The 14,579-nt window shown below is 46.7% G+C and overlaps 1 protein-coding gene across 1 annotated transcript in view; it reads left to right on the top strand.

The window, feature by feature from the left end:
• Positions 1-474: 474 nt before the first annotated feature.
• ANXA11 (annexin A11) overlaps positions 475-14,579 on the top strand; it is a 29,502-nt gene continuing 15,397 nt past the window's right edge. The window contains exons 1-7 of the mRNA XM_056849658.1: positions 475-531; positions 1,889-2,001; positions 3,692-4,057; positions 5,878-5,965; positions 6,992-7,086; positions 7,254-7,367; positions 7,872-7,962. Coding sequence (XP_056705636.1) covers positions 480-531; positions 1,889-2,001; positions 3,692-4,057; positions 5,878-5,965; positions 6,992-7,086; positions 7,254-7,367; positions 7,872-7,962 — 919 coding nt within the window. The 5' untranslated portion in view covers positions 475-479. The remainder of the gene's footprint in view (positions 532-1,888; positions 2,002-3,691; positions 4,058-5,877; positions 5,966-6,991; positions 7,087-7,253; positions 7,368-7,871; positions 7,963-14,579) is intronic.

Genomic DNA, 14,579 nt, shown 5'->3' with positions numbered 1-14,579 from the left:
CCCAGCCCAAGCAAGTGACATTTATGTCATATCAGGCCCTTGTAACGATTGAGTTCGAACCCCCTGCACTACGTCACAACCCTGGACTTCTTTGGTGCCCCCCCCCCCCATTTAAGTACTAACCAGGTCTCACCCTGCTTAGTTTTTGAGATGTGGCGAGGTCGGGCTAGCCTGGGCCGTCCAGGTCAGGACAAAAATAATAAAGTGCCATCAAGTCGCAGCAGACTTAGCAATGACCCTGGAGGATTTTCAGGGTAAGAGACGAACAGAGGTGGTTTGCCATTTGCCTGCCTCTGCGTAGCAACCCTGGACTTCCTTGGTGGTCTCCCATCCAAGTACTAACTAGGGCCGACCTTTTGAGATGTGGCGAGGTCGGGCTAGCCTGGGCCATCCAGGTCAGAGCTCCGTCTGTTGTATGTGACATTAAAAAGCTGCATTATATTAAACAAAAGCCTCTTATTTTGTTTCAGGTCTGCAGAATGAGTTACCCAGGTTATCCTCCTGCCGGTGGCTATCCGCCAGCTCCTCCAGGTAAGTTTAAAGTGTGTTGCTGGGATAAATAATGGCAGGGCCTGGATCAATTGATCTACTGATGCCCGGCCTTTCTGTCCTTGTAAGGTCCACCAAGACAGCTAACAAGCCAGCGTGGTATAGTGCTTAAGAGCAGCGGACTCTAATCTGGAGAGCCGGGTTGGTTTCCCCACTCCTCCAAATGAGCATTGGACTCTAATCTGGAGAAATGGCTTTGATTCCCCACTCCTCCACATGAGTGGCGGATGCTAATATGATGAACTGGGTTGGTTTCCCCACTCCTCCACATGAAGCCTGTTGGGTTACCCTTGGGCTAGTCACAGTTCTCTCCAAACTCTCTCAACCCCACCTACCTCACAAGGTTTCTTTTGTGGGGAGAGGAAGGGAAGGTGATTGTAAGCTGGTTTGATTCTCCTTAAAAGGTAGAGAAAGTCAGCATATAAAACCCAACTCTCCTTCTAACAAAACTTGCCTAATAAAATCACATTTTATAAACCATTAAAACCAGCAAATAATGCATAATTAAAACCAGAGCTAAAACATAATACAAAAAAATTAAAACAACAATTAAAATGTTGTTGTAGTTTTTACTATCCGCCTTAAATTGTACGATGACATTGCTGGTGTTTGTTTTAAATTGTGGTTTAATTGTGCCGTTGCCCGCCGTGGAGAATTGCATTGCAAGACAAAGTGCAAATATTAAAGCAAACAAACAAAAATTGTGCTGCACAGTGGATTTGAGGATGTTTTGTTTCCCAGCTATTACCAGCTGTGCTCTATGAAAGAAACAGACAAACCCACCGTGTCTCTTTACATCACTTTTGTGCTGATGTCAGCTGCGTACCCACGGCATGATTTTCAAACGGGAGGGGTTCTGTTTGCTGGACTTTGGAATGACTAGCTGGATTTTAGCTCCAGGTAGTGTGTCTGAGATGGGGCTCCTCAGTGGAACAGGCTTCCTCGGGAGGTGGTAAGCTCTCCTTCCCTGCAGGTTTTTAAGCAGAGCTGGCCATCTGTCAGCAATGCTGATTCTATGACTGTAGGTAGGTCATGAGAGGGAGGGCATCTTGGCCATCTTCTAGGCATGGGGTAGGGGTCACTGGGGGTGTGGGGGGAGGTAGTTGGGAATTTCCTGCATTGTGCAAGGGGTTGGTCTAGATGACCCTGGTGGTCCCTTCCAACTCTATGATTCTATGGGGAGCTTCGACAGAGGCTAGAACTGAATTAAGTGGGAGTGGAAAACTGACCTGAATTTCATCAAAGTGTTTTTACTTATTTTTTAGTTTGAAAAAATACTGAAATGGAAATCTAGGCTGTTTCTATTTATAGTAACTTTTTTCTTCTTTTAATATTTCAGGTGGTAATCCTTGGGGCGCCCCCGGCTATCCTCCCGCAAATCCTCCTCCAATTGGGCTGGAAAATGTTGGCAATTACGCGAGTCAGTTTAATCCCGATTACATGGCGAGCATGGTGAGCGTTTCTCAGTGATGATGAAATGCCCCCAAAGGTTTTTTTTAATTCTGCTTCTCCCCACCTTCTTTATCCTAAGTATTTTCCCCACTTGTTGAGATGGTTTACTTAACAGTTTAGCAAAAAGGGGGGGGGGGAAGCAATACAATATGTAACCCCAAATGTAACAAATATTAAACATTGCAACTAAGAATTCATAAAGTAGGAGATGGTACTTGCCAGTTTTTTAAAAAAACAAAACATTTCAATACATTATTTTCGTACATCTTACAGGGCAAATGAAGTTGAAAATTCTAAGATTTCTACATACATGAACAAGTTAGTGAACAAGTTAGTGATTCACTCTCCTCCATGAGTCCCCTTTCAGTGGTGCAGTGGTTAAAAGTGGTGGTTTGGAGCAGTGGACTCTGATCTGGAGATCTGGGTTTGATTCCCCATTACTCCACATGAGCGGCAGGCGCTAATCTGGTGAACTGGGTTGGTTTCCCCACTCCGACACATGAAGCCTGCCGGGTGACCTTGGGTTAGTCACAGTTCTCTTCAAACTCTCTCAGTCCCACCTTCCTCACATGGTGTCTGTTGTGGGAAGGGAAAGTGATTGTAAGCTGGTTTGATTCTTCCTTAAGTGGTAGAGAAAGTCTGTTTATGCCTGTGGCCATCACTAAATCCTTTGGCAGCAAATTACACATTTTAGTCACTCACTGAGTACAGAAGCCTTTCCTTATGTCTGTCCTGAATCTACTCCCCATCAACTTCACTAAATGCCCTTGAGTCCTAGTATTTTGGGAGAAGTTCTCTCTGTCCACTCTCTCTACCCCTGCATAATTTTATAACCCTATTATCATGTCTTCCCCACCCCTTAGTTGTCTCTTTTCTAAACTGGAAAAGTAGCATAATTCCCAAATATTCGCTGCTGGGTTGCTTTGGGTAGTAGATGTAATTGTTAGAACTAAAAATCAAGAAGATCCAGCTGACAATCTAGCCTTAAGTGCTCAAAAAGCCTGCCTTTCTAACACAGCACATCTTCTACTTTTGTGAACTTGAAAAAAAATTATATGTGAATTCCCATATATGGAGTTATTTGCATGAGCTCTCCAGCAGGCAAATGACAGAAAACATAAAATCCAGTTATACACCGATAGTAGAGGAGATAGGCCGATTTGTGGCTGCCTGCTGGACTACAGCAGCATCCAGAACTTCCTTCTGTAGCAAAACACCTTAAAAAGCTTGCCTCTGCATTCCCCTTGATGCTGCAGTTGAGCTTTCCTGGCCTCCTTTGGTTGGGATCATTGAAAGCTTAGGTCCCAATCCTGCAACAAACGCACAAAGAATCCCTGTAGCCCTTTATGATCATGTTAAGAAGAAGATTCTACCTTTTAAGGAGAATCAAGCCGGCTTACGATCTCCTTCCCTTCCTCTCCCCACAACAGACACCTTGTGAGGTAGGTGGAGAAAATGGCCACTTTGGAAGGTGGACACTATGGCACTATACTGCATTGAAGTCCCTCCCCTCCCCAAACCCCGCCCTCCTCAGACCCCGCCCCCAAAATCTCCAGGTATTTCCCAACCTGGAGCTGGCAACCCTATGAATTGATACTGACCTGGGTGTGAATACGAGTGGTGTGAAATTAATCTGCACTCTCTAAAGCAGTGTAACAGTACTGTATGTTTGCTTATGTTGTGGTTGCAGGCATCCAATATGTCAGGAACATTTGGCGGTTCCAACGCACCCCAGGGCATGTATCCTCCCGCTTCTGGTGGCGGCTATCCCCCCATCCCTACAGGGGGCTTCGGGCAACCTCCGCAGGGGCAACAGCAGCCTTACGGGATGTACCCGCCGGCACCAGGAGGAAACCCCCCTTCAGGAATGCCATCTTACCCAGGCTATCCAATGCCGCCTGCAGGGCAACAACCCCAGCCAATGGCATACCCTGGGCAACAGCCTATGCCACCTCCGGGGCAGCAGCCTGTGCCAAGCTATCCTCCAGGCCCAGCGGTTAACCCTTCAATGCCATCCTATCCGGGACCTACAATGCCCACCCTTGCTCCCACACCGGTAAGAAAATCTCTGTTTTGAATGTCTGTGTTTTGGTTTTGTTTCCATTTGCTGAAAAGCAGGAATATGTCAAAGCCAGGTTATTTAGTGGTGTCTCTAGAGAGCCAAGGAGCCCCGTGGCGCAGAGTGGTAAGCTGCAGTACTGCAGTCAAAAGCTCTGCTCATGACCTGAGTTCGATTCCGACAGAAGTCGGTTTCAGGTAGCCGGCTCAAGGTTGACTCAGCCTTCCATCTTTCTGAGGTCGGTCAAATGAGTACCCAGCTTGCTGGGGGTAAAGGAAAGATGACTGGGGAAGGCACTGGCAAACCACCCCGCAAACAAAGTCTGCCTTGGAAACGTCAGGATGTGACGTCACCCCATGGGTCAGGAATGACCCGGTGCTTGCACAGGGGACCTTTACCTTACCTAGAGAGCCAGCATGGTGTAGTGGTTAAGAGCAGTGGTTTGGAGCAGTAGACTCTGATCTGGAGAACCGGGTTTGATTCCCCACTCCTCCACATGAGTGGCAGACGCTAATCTGGTGAATTGGGTTGGCTTCCCCACTCCTCCACATGAAGCCAGCTGGGTGATCTTGGGTTAGTCACAGCTCTCTTAGAGCTCTCTCACCCTCACCTACCTCACAAGGTGTCTGTTGTGGGGAGGGGAAGGGAAGGTAATTGTAAGCCGGTTTGATTCTTCCTTAAGTGGAAGAGAAAGTCAGCATACAAAAACCAACTCTTCTCCTTCTCCTCCTCTTCGGTTTGGATAGGGTGGAATGAGTTTGGTACGGTCGTGAGAAAGTTGCAAAGTATGAATTTCAGGCCTTTGCAGAAAAAGGAAAAGAGCTTTTGTTCAAAGTGCTGGTTCTTACCTTTAAGGCCCTAAATGGCTGGGGTGGGGGGCAGGGTACCTGAAGGACCGTCTCCCCCCCTACTATCCAGCTTTATAAGCCCTGCTCTCTGTGCCTCCCCCTTCAGAGGTGAGGTGGGTAGCAACTAGGGGCAGGGCTTTTTCTGTGGTGGCACCTTGACTATGGAATTCCTTCCCCCTTGAGGCTCGATGGCGCCGACTTTACTTTCTTTTAGGCTCCAGGCCAAAACACCTCTTTTTACCCAGACTTTCAATTAGTGGTTTATCTTACCAGCTTTTTAATTGGCCTTCTCTGTTTTATGTATAGTTTTTATGCTGCGTATGTCTTTTTTTTTAATACCTTGTGTATTTTTTTAATGCCATGGTTTTAAACTGTAAGCCATCACAAGCAGAACTCTGAAGGCGGCATAGAAATATTATAAATCAGTAAAAGACTGAAATAGCATGTTCCAGGAAATAAGTCCTGTTTGTATTGCATCAAAGTTTTAAAGTAAGGTACAATTATTGATTATAGCAAAGTGAATATTTTCGATCGGAACAAGATACATTATTTAATCAATTAGAGAAATAGTTGTGGTAATTATGATATAATTCCTTTTTATGTTGAAACGCTATTACTATTTTCTGCAAATGTACTTTGTCCTTTCCTTTTTTCCTTTTGTATCCCCCCTTTTTGAAATAAATATTTTTTTAAAAAAGTTTTAAAGAAAGTGACAAATGCAATTCTATGCAGAGTTGCATCTTTCTAACCACGCTAACTTATATGGATCTAGAAGGGTTTAACTCTGCTTAGGAGTGCACAGAAAAGCCTTATTAAAACCACTCTTTTTATTTAAATCATCCTTCACCCCTCGAGGGTTGAAGTTGTGATTAGATCAGTAGCTGAGTAACTGCAGCGTTATAATTTTCCAAAGGCTGTTGCATGGGAGACATTCAGTTGATATCCTTATTTTTCTTGGGTCTATGACAGGCTGGAAACCGAGGCACGATTTGTGATGCTTCGTCTTTTGACCCTCTGAGAGATGCCGAAGTCTTAAGGAAAGCCATGAAAGGATTTGGTGAGTGGGGGTGGGTGGGTCGAATTTGGGGTATTGTATTCCCTCCCCTCCATTTCTGCAGTGGAATGCCTTCTTCGTCCCATCACTACGATTCTCAGATCTTATATGATCAGACACCAACAACAAAGGGGGAAAAGACTTAACCCTAAAATCAATAGAATTAAGTACCCAAAGGTCAAGAAAAAACCAACATCCAAGGCCAAAGGTTATACAAGATAAAGGTTATGTCAATACAAAATATGTATATATTTATTACAGGCTAAAATCAGTTATATAAGGCCCTGCAATAGCCTGCTGAACCAACATGCTCATGTAAACCTACAACACAAATAGACATCAAATCACAAAATTAGGCTTTGACCAAACGCATTTCATCCAAATGGCCTTCTTCAGTGGTCAAAACAAACATAATTCCAGACTAAAAATGTACATAACATTCTAGAAATCTTTATGACTGTAGGTATGTTGTGTTTGCAGGATAACAATTAATATATATAACTCGACCTTTAGACCTTATACGTTCAGAGCCTGTTCACACATTGCTTTGTATAGACGTTATAAATGTTGCGTGTTGGTTGGAAGGTAACTTGGAAGAGAATGTGATAATTCACTGTTCTTGTGACACCACCTATGATCACTGCTGCGTACATTCAATTTAATGTGGCATTCAGTCTTCAAAGTCATAAGGACTTACAAGTGCCTTTTCTTTTGAATGATTTCAAAGATTTTTGAAACACTTTTTTCCCCATTCTGTATATTTGTTTTCCCTTGCTCACCTGCTTTCATATTGTCCCTCCAAGTGTCTCGTTGTACAAATCATATGCTTTTCTTAAAGTCGGCATGGTGTAGTGGTTAAGAGCGGCGGACTCTAATCTGGAGAACAGGTTTCGATTCCCCGTTCCTCCACACGAAGCTTGCTGGGTGACCAGATTAGAGTCCGCCGTTCTTAACCACTACATCACGCTGGCCTGAATAATGGAAAGAGACCGTACTAAGGATTTGGTGCGCCCTTCTCTGTGTTTGCAGGGACGGACGAGCAGGCGATCATCGACTGTCTCGGAAGCCGTTCCAACAAGCAGCGGCAGCAGATCATCCTTTCCTTCAAGACAGCTTATGGAAAGGCAAGTCCTGGAGGGGCTCTGTGTGCAAATTAAAAGCAAGAGAGAGAAAATGTGGTCATAAATATCTCTGAATTTCTGTTTTAAACACCCTGTTGTAAAGTAGCTGGGTCTGAGCTCACATCCACGGAACTTTTTTTGTTTGTTTGTTTAAAAACTAAACCAAACAGGATCTAATCAAGGATTTGAAGTCTGAGCTCTCGGGCAACTTTGAGAAGGCTATCTTGGCAATGCTGAAGACACCTGTTGCGTTGGACGTTTATGAGATCAAAGATGCTATCAAGGTTGGTATGACTGACTGACCATGGCTGAGGCAGCTAATATGTGCCTGCCTCCTGCTGGGTGGGGTCCCCTCTCTCCTGCCCATCACATCTATCTTCACAACACACCTTTAATGAGCCTGTTTCTTTAACTGTTTGGTACCCATCCCCAACTGAAACAAAGCTGTAATACATGGTACCTCTGTTAATTCACCAGAGTGTTGTAATGGTTAAGAGCGGTGGTTTGGAGCGGTGGACTCTAATCTGGAGAACCAGGTTCGACTCCCCACTCCTCCACATGAGCGGCGGACGCTAATCTGGTGAATTGGGTTCGATTCCCCACTCCTCCACATGAAGACAGCTGGGTGACCTTGGGCTAGTCCCAGTTCTCTCCGAACTCTCCCAGCCCCACCTACCTCACAGGGTGTCTCTTATGGGGAGGGGAAGGGAAAGTGATTGTAAGCCGGTTTGATTCTTCCTTAAGTGATAAAGTTGGCATATAAAAACCAACTGTTCTTCTTTCCTTAGGGTGCCGGTACGGATGAAGCCTGCCTGATAGAGATCTTGGCATCTCGCAGCAATGAGCACATTCGGGAGATCAGCCGGGCCTACAAGACAGGTGCGTCTGAGGCTGTGCTGTTTTCTATCGCAGTGTCGGAGGCTGTTATGTTGCTTTTAAACTCTGCCGTCGAGCAGGAAGGGTGTGTAGCTGGATTATGGCCAACAGTGGACAGATGTTATGCGTGAGATATCCGTGTGTGTGTTTGGCTTCTGACTGGTGGATATTGTTGCCCTGGGTAAAGCTGTTAAAATTAAAGCCAAAAGGTAATTTTAAAAGGCTTTCCATGAACTTAGTTTCAGAGGGTAGCCGTGTTTGTCTTCTGGATTCAAGTACAGCAGCACCTTCAAAAGAACCAGGGTGGATAAAAATAAATAATTTTAGAAAATAAAATCAGATTTTTAAAATTTAAATCAGATTTTTTAAAATACAATCCTGTTTGAGGAAAACTCTATCTAAATATAGTTTTCTGTTTAAAATATATTATAGCCCAAAGGTTATTCATCATGAAATAAGGATTAGTTTTTAATTATGTAGCATGAAGCTGTATATTCATGCAATGTTTCAGTTTTTTGGTAAATGAATTCCATTAATCCATTCACAATGTCATGCTGTTCCAGAGGTTTCCATAAGCTCGTTTTGAGCCATTTTCTATCTAGAAGATTTTATCATGAATGTTTGGTTTTGCTGTTCTCAAAACATGCCTCTTCTTCACAGCAAAAAATGGTATAAAATAAACATACAGAGCTGAGAAAAAGCCCTTCATCCCATTGTTCCTTTGCAAATCTACGTACACAGAATCAGTCCTTTAACTCTTAAGTGCTAAATATTGTCGAAGGCTTTCACGGTCAGAGTTCATTGGTTCTTGTAGGTTATCCGGGCTGTATGACCGTGGTCTTGGTATTTTCTTTCCTGACGTTTCGCCAGCAGCTGTGGCAGGCATCTTCAGAGGAATAACACTGAAGGACAGTGTCTCTTCAGAGGAGTAACACTGTCCTTCAGTGTTACTCCTCTGAAGATGCCTGCCACAGCTGCTGGCGAAACGTCAGGAAAGAAAATACCAAGACCACGGTCACACAGCCCGGATAACCTACAAGAACTTAAGTGCTAAGTTTCTAAAGGTTCGATGAACAGAAGATTGTTTGGAGTGGAATAGATCTGCACAAGGAGCTAAATGTGAGGAGGGAGGGGCAAGCAGTAAAAATGTAAGCAAAACCTTTTGAGTAGAATCCTCCACAAGTCTTGGGATCTTTGTGTGTGTGTGCATGTACATAGCCTGAGGCTTATCATATTATTCTCTCCCAGGAGAAGAAAACCTATAATGGCAGCAGGCAGTAAAAGAGTGTAGAAACCATGATTTAAATCTGACTAGTGATTTAAATCATGATTTGAAATAGATTTGATTCAAATCAAGTCCACCCTGTTCAAGACTCACAAGATGTTCAGGGTATGAGCTTTTTAAAGTCAAGGCTCTAGAAGGGACCTTAAAAAAAAAAAGCTTTGGTTTCTCAAATCTCTCAAATGGAGCTCTGACTCTTGAAATCTTGCTGGTCTCTAAGTAGGGTTGCCAGGTTCATCTTTGCCATCAGTGGGAGGTTTTGGGGGCGGAGCCTGAGGAGGGCAGGGTTTGGGGAAGGGGGACTTTAATGCCATAGAGTCCAATTGCCAAAGCGGCCGTTTTCTCCAGGGGAACTGATCTCTATTGGCTGGAGATCAGTTGTAATAGCAGGAGATCTCCAGCTGGTACCTGGAGGTTGGCAACCCTAGATGAAGTCCAGAACACTTTTGGTTCACGCTGCGCTGATTTCCGAGGGAACTCAAAAGACGAGGGTGCCCCTCCGTCACGCTTTGGGAGGTTTTCGCGAGGGGGTTCTGGGTTGTGTTTCGTACGCATTAATTTTCAAGGTGACCTCTTGAAAGCTGTTGATTCTGGGGGTCCTTGTGTGTGTGTGTGTGTGTGTGTGTGTGTGTGTGTGTGTGTGTGTGTGTGTGTGCTGGACAGTACGTTATGTGGCGAGTCGCGGTGGCAACCTGAATAGACGGCGCCAACATTTTGAGGAACGTGAGTGTTTTAGTTTGGTTGCCTAGGGAAATAGAATCGAGAGCCACCTCTCCCCCTCCCCGCCCAGATTCCATAAATCCGCTTGCCGTTGGCAAAGACCCTCATGCCTCGCCTTCTGAACCAATTCCAACTGGTGGTACCGGTTGTACCTTGGCAGCAGCCCCAACTTCTTGTAACTTTTGACGGCTCAGAGGAGGCGCTGCCCTGCTTTCTACACCAAGTGGACAGTTATATGAGAGAACAGGGGCATGCTTTCCCCACGGAAGACAGCTGGGTAAGGTTCGTCTCTTCTCTTCTGACTGGGAGGGCTGCAGAGTGGATGATCCTGCAGTTTGATACTCAGGCCCGATCCGTCCGTCGCTCAACGAATTTATGCGAGCGTTAAGACGACGTTTTGAGGACCCGTTCCAGGGGGAGAAAGCCAAAGCTGCCCTTTTGCAACTCCGGCAAGGATATTCTTTGGTCAGGGAGTTTGCTGATGAGTTTCAACGACTCGCTAGTAAAATAGTCGATTGGACGGAGGCTACATGGGTGCATTACTTCCGAGAAGCCTTACACCCTGAGATTTTGAACTGGGCTTATATGCAACGGGATCCAGCCACCCTGGAGGAGTGGATCCTACTGGTGGAGGAGATGGAAAGCCACCGCCAGTTCATCTCTCTTGCCTGACGTCGGGCCAAGGTGGGGGGAGGCCAGAAAAATCTCCCAAGGCCCCAGCTCCTGCCCTGCGGAGACCGGCTCAACCCTTGCAAGACCGAGTGTTGCGGTTCCAAAGGGGAGCCTGCCTCATTTGCGGTGCCATGGGTCACTTCCCTGCAGCCTGCCCGTTGCGTCCGGAGCAACCGGCTCCCACTCCCCGGCCGGAGGGGACGCCTCGCGGGAGAGGACGCGCTCGGAGAAGAGGCGCCGCGACTGATCGTAGTGTCGCTCCAGGACGGAGAGCACCTCCAGCCCTTCACATAGAGGAGTCTGCAAGTGAGCAGTCTCCAGCGGACCCATTGGGGTCCCGGATTACAATTGCCCCGGGAGGGGACAGCTCTGCTTCGTTGGAGGAAGGCAGCCACTGGAACCCTCCTGCTCTGAACTTGGAGTCTCCCCTGGATCAGTCAAAAAACGGACTGGGTCTGCGGTGAATGGAGTGACACCGCAGACCTCCGCAGATGCTTCTGCAAAACCCAAGGATCCCTTAATAATGAGTGAGGTGAGAGAGACTGTGTATGTGGATGTAGTGTTGCAACATTATAGAAAGGGCCCCCAGTTACAAGTTAAAGCTTTAATAGACTCTGGTTGTGCCCGCTCCTTGATCAATGAGGCCACGTTTCAGGCACTCAAAGTTAAGTCGGTGCCTTTGCCAGCACCGGTTCAGATCACCCAGATGGATGGCAGTGATTTCAAGGGTGGGCCAATGGACCGTCACACTTGGGGAGTAGCGATGGGCATAGGCCACCATTGGGAACAAATCGACTTTACTATAGCCCCCAATATTCGTTACACTGTGGTGTTGGGAATAAATTGGCTCAGAGGACACAGCCCCTCCATTGACTAGGAGGCCGAGACTTTAGCATTTTCCAGTCCGATATGTGAACGGCACCGGTACAAAGTAGCTGTCAAAACCGTAATCCAATCAACTCCTGCCTTGGCTTCAGACACTACTGGTCCATCCCAACTACCTCCTGAGTACCAGGACTTTGTGAATGTCTTTAATGTACAGGAGTGTGATATATTACCCCCCCCCCCCACAGAACAGACTGTGCTATTGAGGTGGTGGGGGATGGAAAACTGCCAAAAAGCAAGATTTATCCAATGAGCGCTTCTGAAAGGACAGTGCTCCGTGAGTTCTTAGACATGAATCTGGCTCGAGGTTTCATCCGACCCTCTACCGCACCTTATTCAGCCCCCGCTTTCTTCATGCGTAAGAAAACTGGTGATTTGCGTTTGTGCATCGACTTTCGGAAACTCAATGCAGTCACCCAAACCAATGCCTACCCCATTCCTCTGATCTCAGATCTTTTGGGCAGCTAAAGGGACGCATTTTCACCAAATTAGACTTGGTCAAAGCCTATTATAGAATCAGAATTCGAGAAGGGGATTAGCCCCTAACAGCCTTTTCCAGTTGCTTTGGTATGTTTGAATTTTTGGTGATGCCTTTTGGATTGAAAGGGGCTCCAGGGGTTTTCATGCAACTCATTAACGAAATCCTACATGACTTGCTGTTCAAGGGAGTGGTGGTTTACTTAGATGACATTCTTATTTATTTGAAAACCATGGAAGAACATGTCGCCCTGGTTAGGGAAGTGTTGCAATATCTCAGAGACAATCAGCTCTATGCTAAGGTGTCCAAGTGCGAGTTCCACCAAAAACAGTTGACTTTTCTGGGCTATATAATTTCACACCAAGGGCTCATGATGGATCCAGAGAAGGTGCAAGCCGTAATCAATTGGAAACCACCCTCAACCCGTAAACAGGTTCAAAGATTTCTCGGGTTTGCAAATTTCTACAGGGGGTTCCTCCCCAACTTCGCTCAGGTTGCGCTGCCCATCACAGACCTCCTTAAGACTAAAGGAAAGGGAAGCGAAGCCACCTTGCCTACGGCTAAAGTGAATTGGACCCCCCAGTGCCAAACTGCTTTTGACAGTCTCAAACGACTGTTTACCTCCAAACCAGTTTTGAAACATCCTGATTGTGAACAAATGTTTGTGGTCCAAGTAGATGTTTCAGAAGAAGCAATGGGGTGTGTGCTGCTACAGCGAGGGGGACGGTCAACTACATCCGTGCGCTTACTTCTCTAAGAAGTTCACGCAGTCTCAGCTCAATTGGCCAATCTGGAAAAAGGAGGCAGCCGCGGTTAAGCGTGCCCTCACGGTGTGGAGACAATTTTTAGAAGGTTCTAAAGTCCCTTTTGAAGTGTGGAGCGATCACAAGAACCTGGAAGCATTAATGGAGGCTCACAAACTATCCACGAAACAGGTACGATGGGCGAACTTATTTGCCCAATTCCGCTTTGTATTAAAACATGTGCCAGGGAAGCAAAACTTGCTGGCCAATGCTTTGTCTAGACTGCCCCAATACCCTACCAAGATCGAGCGCCCCACAGAGTCTCTATTCACTCCTGCTCAGAGGGGTTTACTGCCCACCCTGGCGGTCCAAACGGTCGCAGACCCGACTCCCAATGCCGCCTTCGAAAGGGGGTAATTCACAGTGGGTAGCTGTGTTAGTCTGCCTGCAGTAGTAGAAAAGAGCAAGAGTCCAGTAGCACCTTAAAGACTAACAAAAATATTTTCTGGCAGGGTATGAGCTTTCGTGAGCCACAGCTCACTTCTTCAGATACCTGGTATCTCAAGAAGTGAGCTGTAGCTCACGAAAGCTCATATCCTGCCAGAAAATATTTTTGTTAGTCTTTAAGGTGCTACTGGACTCTTGCTCTTTTCTACTTCGAAAGGGGGGGAAGCCCAAAGCCCGACCATGCCGGTCGCCCCGTCCACTCCGCTCCCCTCACCTCCTTCACTGGCACTGACTCCACCACCCATGCAGTCTACCAGTGCAAGTCCCGGGGTGCAGGGACCTGTCCGCCCGGGCGAACCGACCACCCTGCCCCCCTCAACGGCACCGGCTCCTCCTGCAGAGAAGCCTGCCAGCGCAGTGCCCACAACGCCGGATGTGGAGGGGCTAACAGATTCCGTCAGGGAAACTCTCCGTCGCAGTTGCCAAGCCGAACTCTCCGCGCAAACCCTCCCGGCTTCTCTGATTGAACGTGGGGGTTATTGGTATAGAGAATCAAAGTTGTATGTTCCTAAGGTACTGCGGAGGGAGGTTCTGAGTCTGGTTCATGGGGCTAAGACCGCAGGACACTTTGGGTTTCTCAAGACGTTACATCTACTGAGGAGACAGTTTTGGTGGGCGGGCATGCGATCAGACGTGGATTCGTTCATCCGCAGTTGCCCAGTGTGCATTGCTGCCAAGAGACCCCAGGGCAAACTGCCCGGACTATTGCAACCTTTGGAAACCCCCACTAGACCCTGGGAAGTAATCGCAATGGATTTTATGACTGATTTACCCCTCAGTGAAGGAAAAACTGTACTTTGGGTAATCACGGATCTGTTCTCGAAACAGGTGCATCTTGTACCTTGCGCAGGTATCCCTTCCGCCCCAAAATTGGCCTGCCTCTTTGTGTCACATGTCTTCCGATTTCTGCGCAAGGTGGTCAGCGACCGTGGGAGCACTTATATGGCTAAGTTCTGGAAAGTTTTCCTAAAATTGGTTGGGGTGGAACAAGGACTGTCAAGCGCCTTCCATCCCCAAACAGATGGCCAAACAGAACGGGTGAATGCTGTGTTAGAATGCTACTTGCGCTGTTATGTTAATTACCACCAGGATGATTGGGTAGGACTGTTGCCCTTTGCGTAATATGCTTACAATAAGCCTGTGCACCAGTCCACTGGGTTTAGCCCTTTTCGAGCTGAGTATGGACAAGACTTCGGCCCCATCGGCCATGTTGGTATGTCAAGGGAGGAGGAGATGTGGCTGACTGAGTGCACACGATTCAGACAACCTGGCCATGGCTGATAAAAAATCTGGAACGAGCCAAACGTAAATATAAGGCTCAATCTGACAAACA

The sequence above is a fragment of the Euleptes europaea genome, chromosome 5, assembly GCF_029931775.1.
Source record: "Euleptes europaea isolate rEulEur1 chromosome 5, rEulEur1.hap1, whole genome shotgun sequence".
NCBI classification, from domain to species: Eukaryota; Metazoa; Chordata; class Lepidosauria; order Squamata; family Sphaerodactylidae; genus Euleptes; species Euleptes europaea.
Note: the sequence above shows the minus strand (reverse complement) of the source record. Positions and strands in the feature narration are given on the sequence as shown.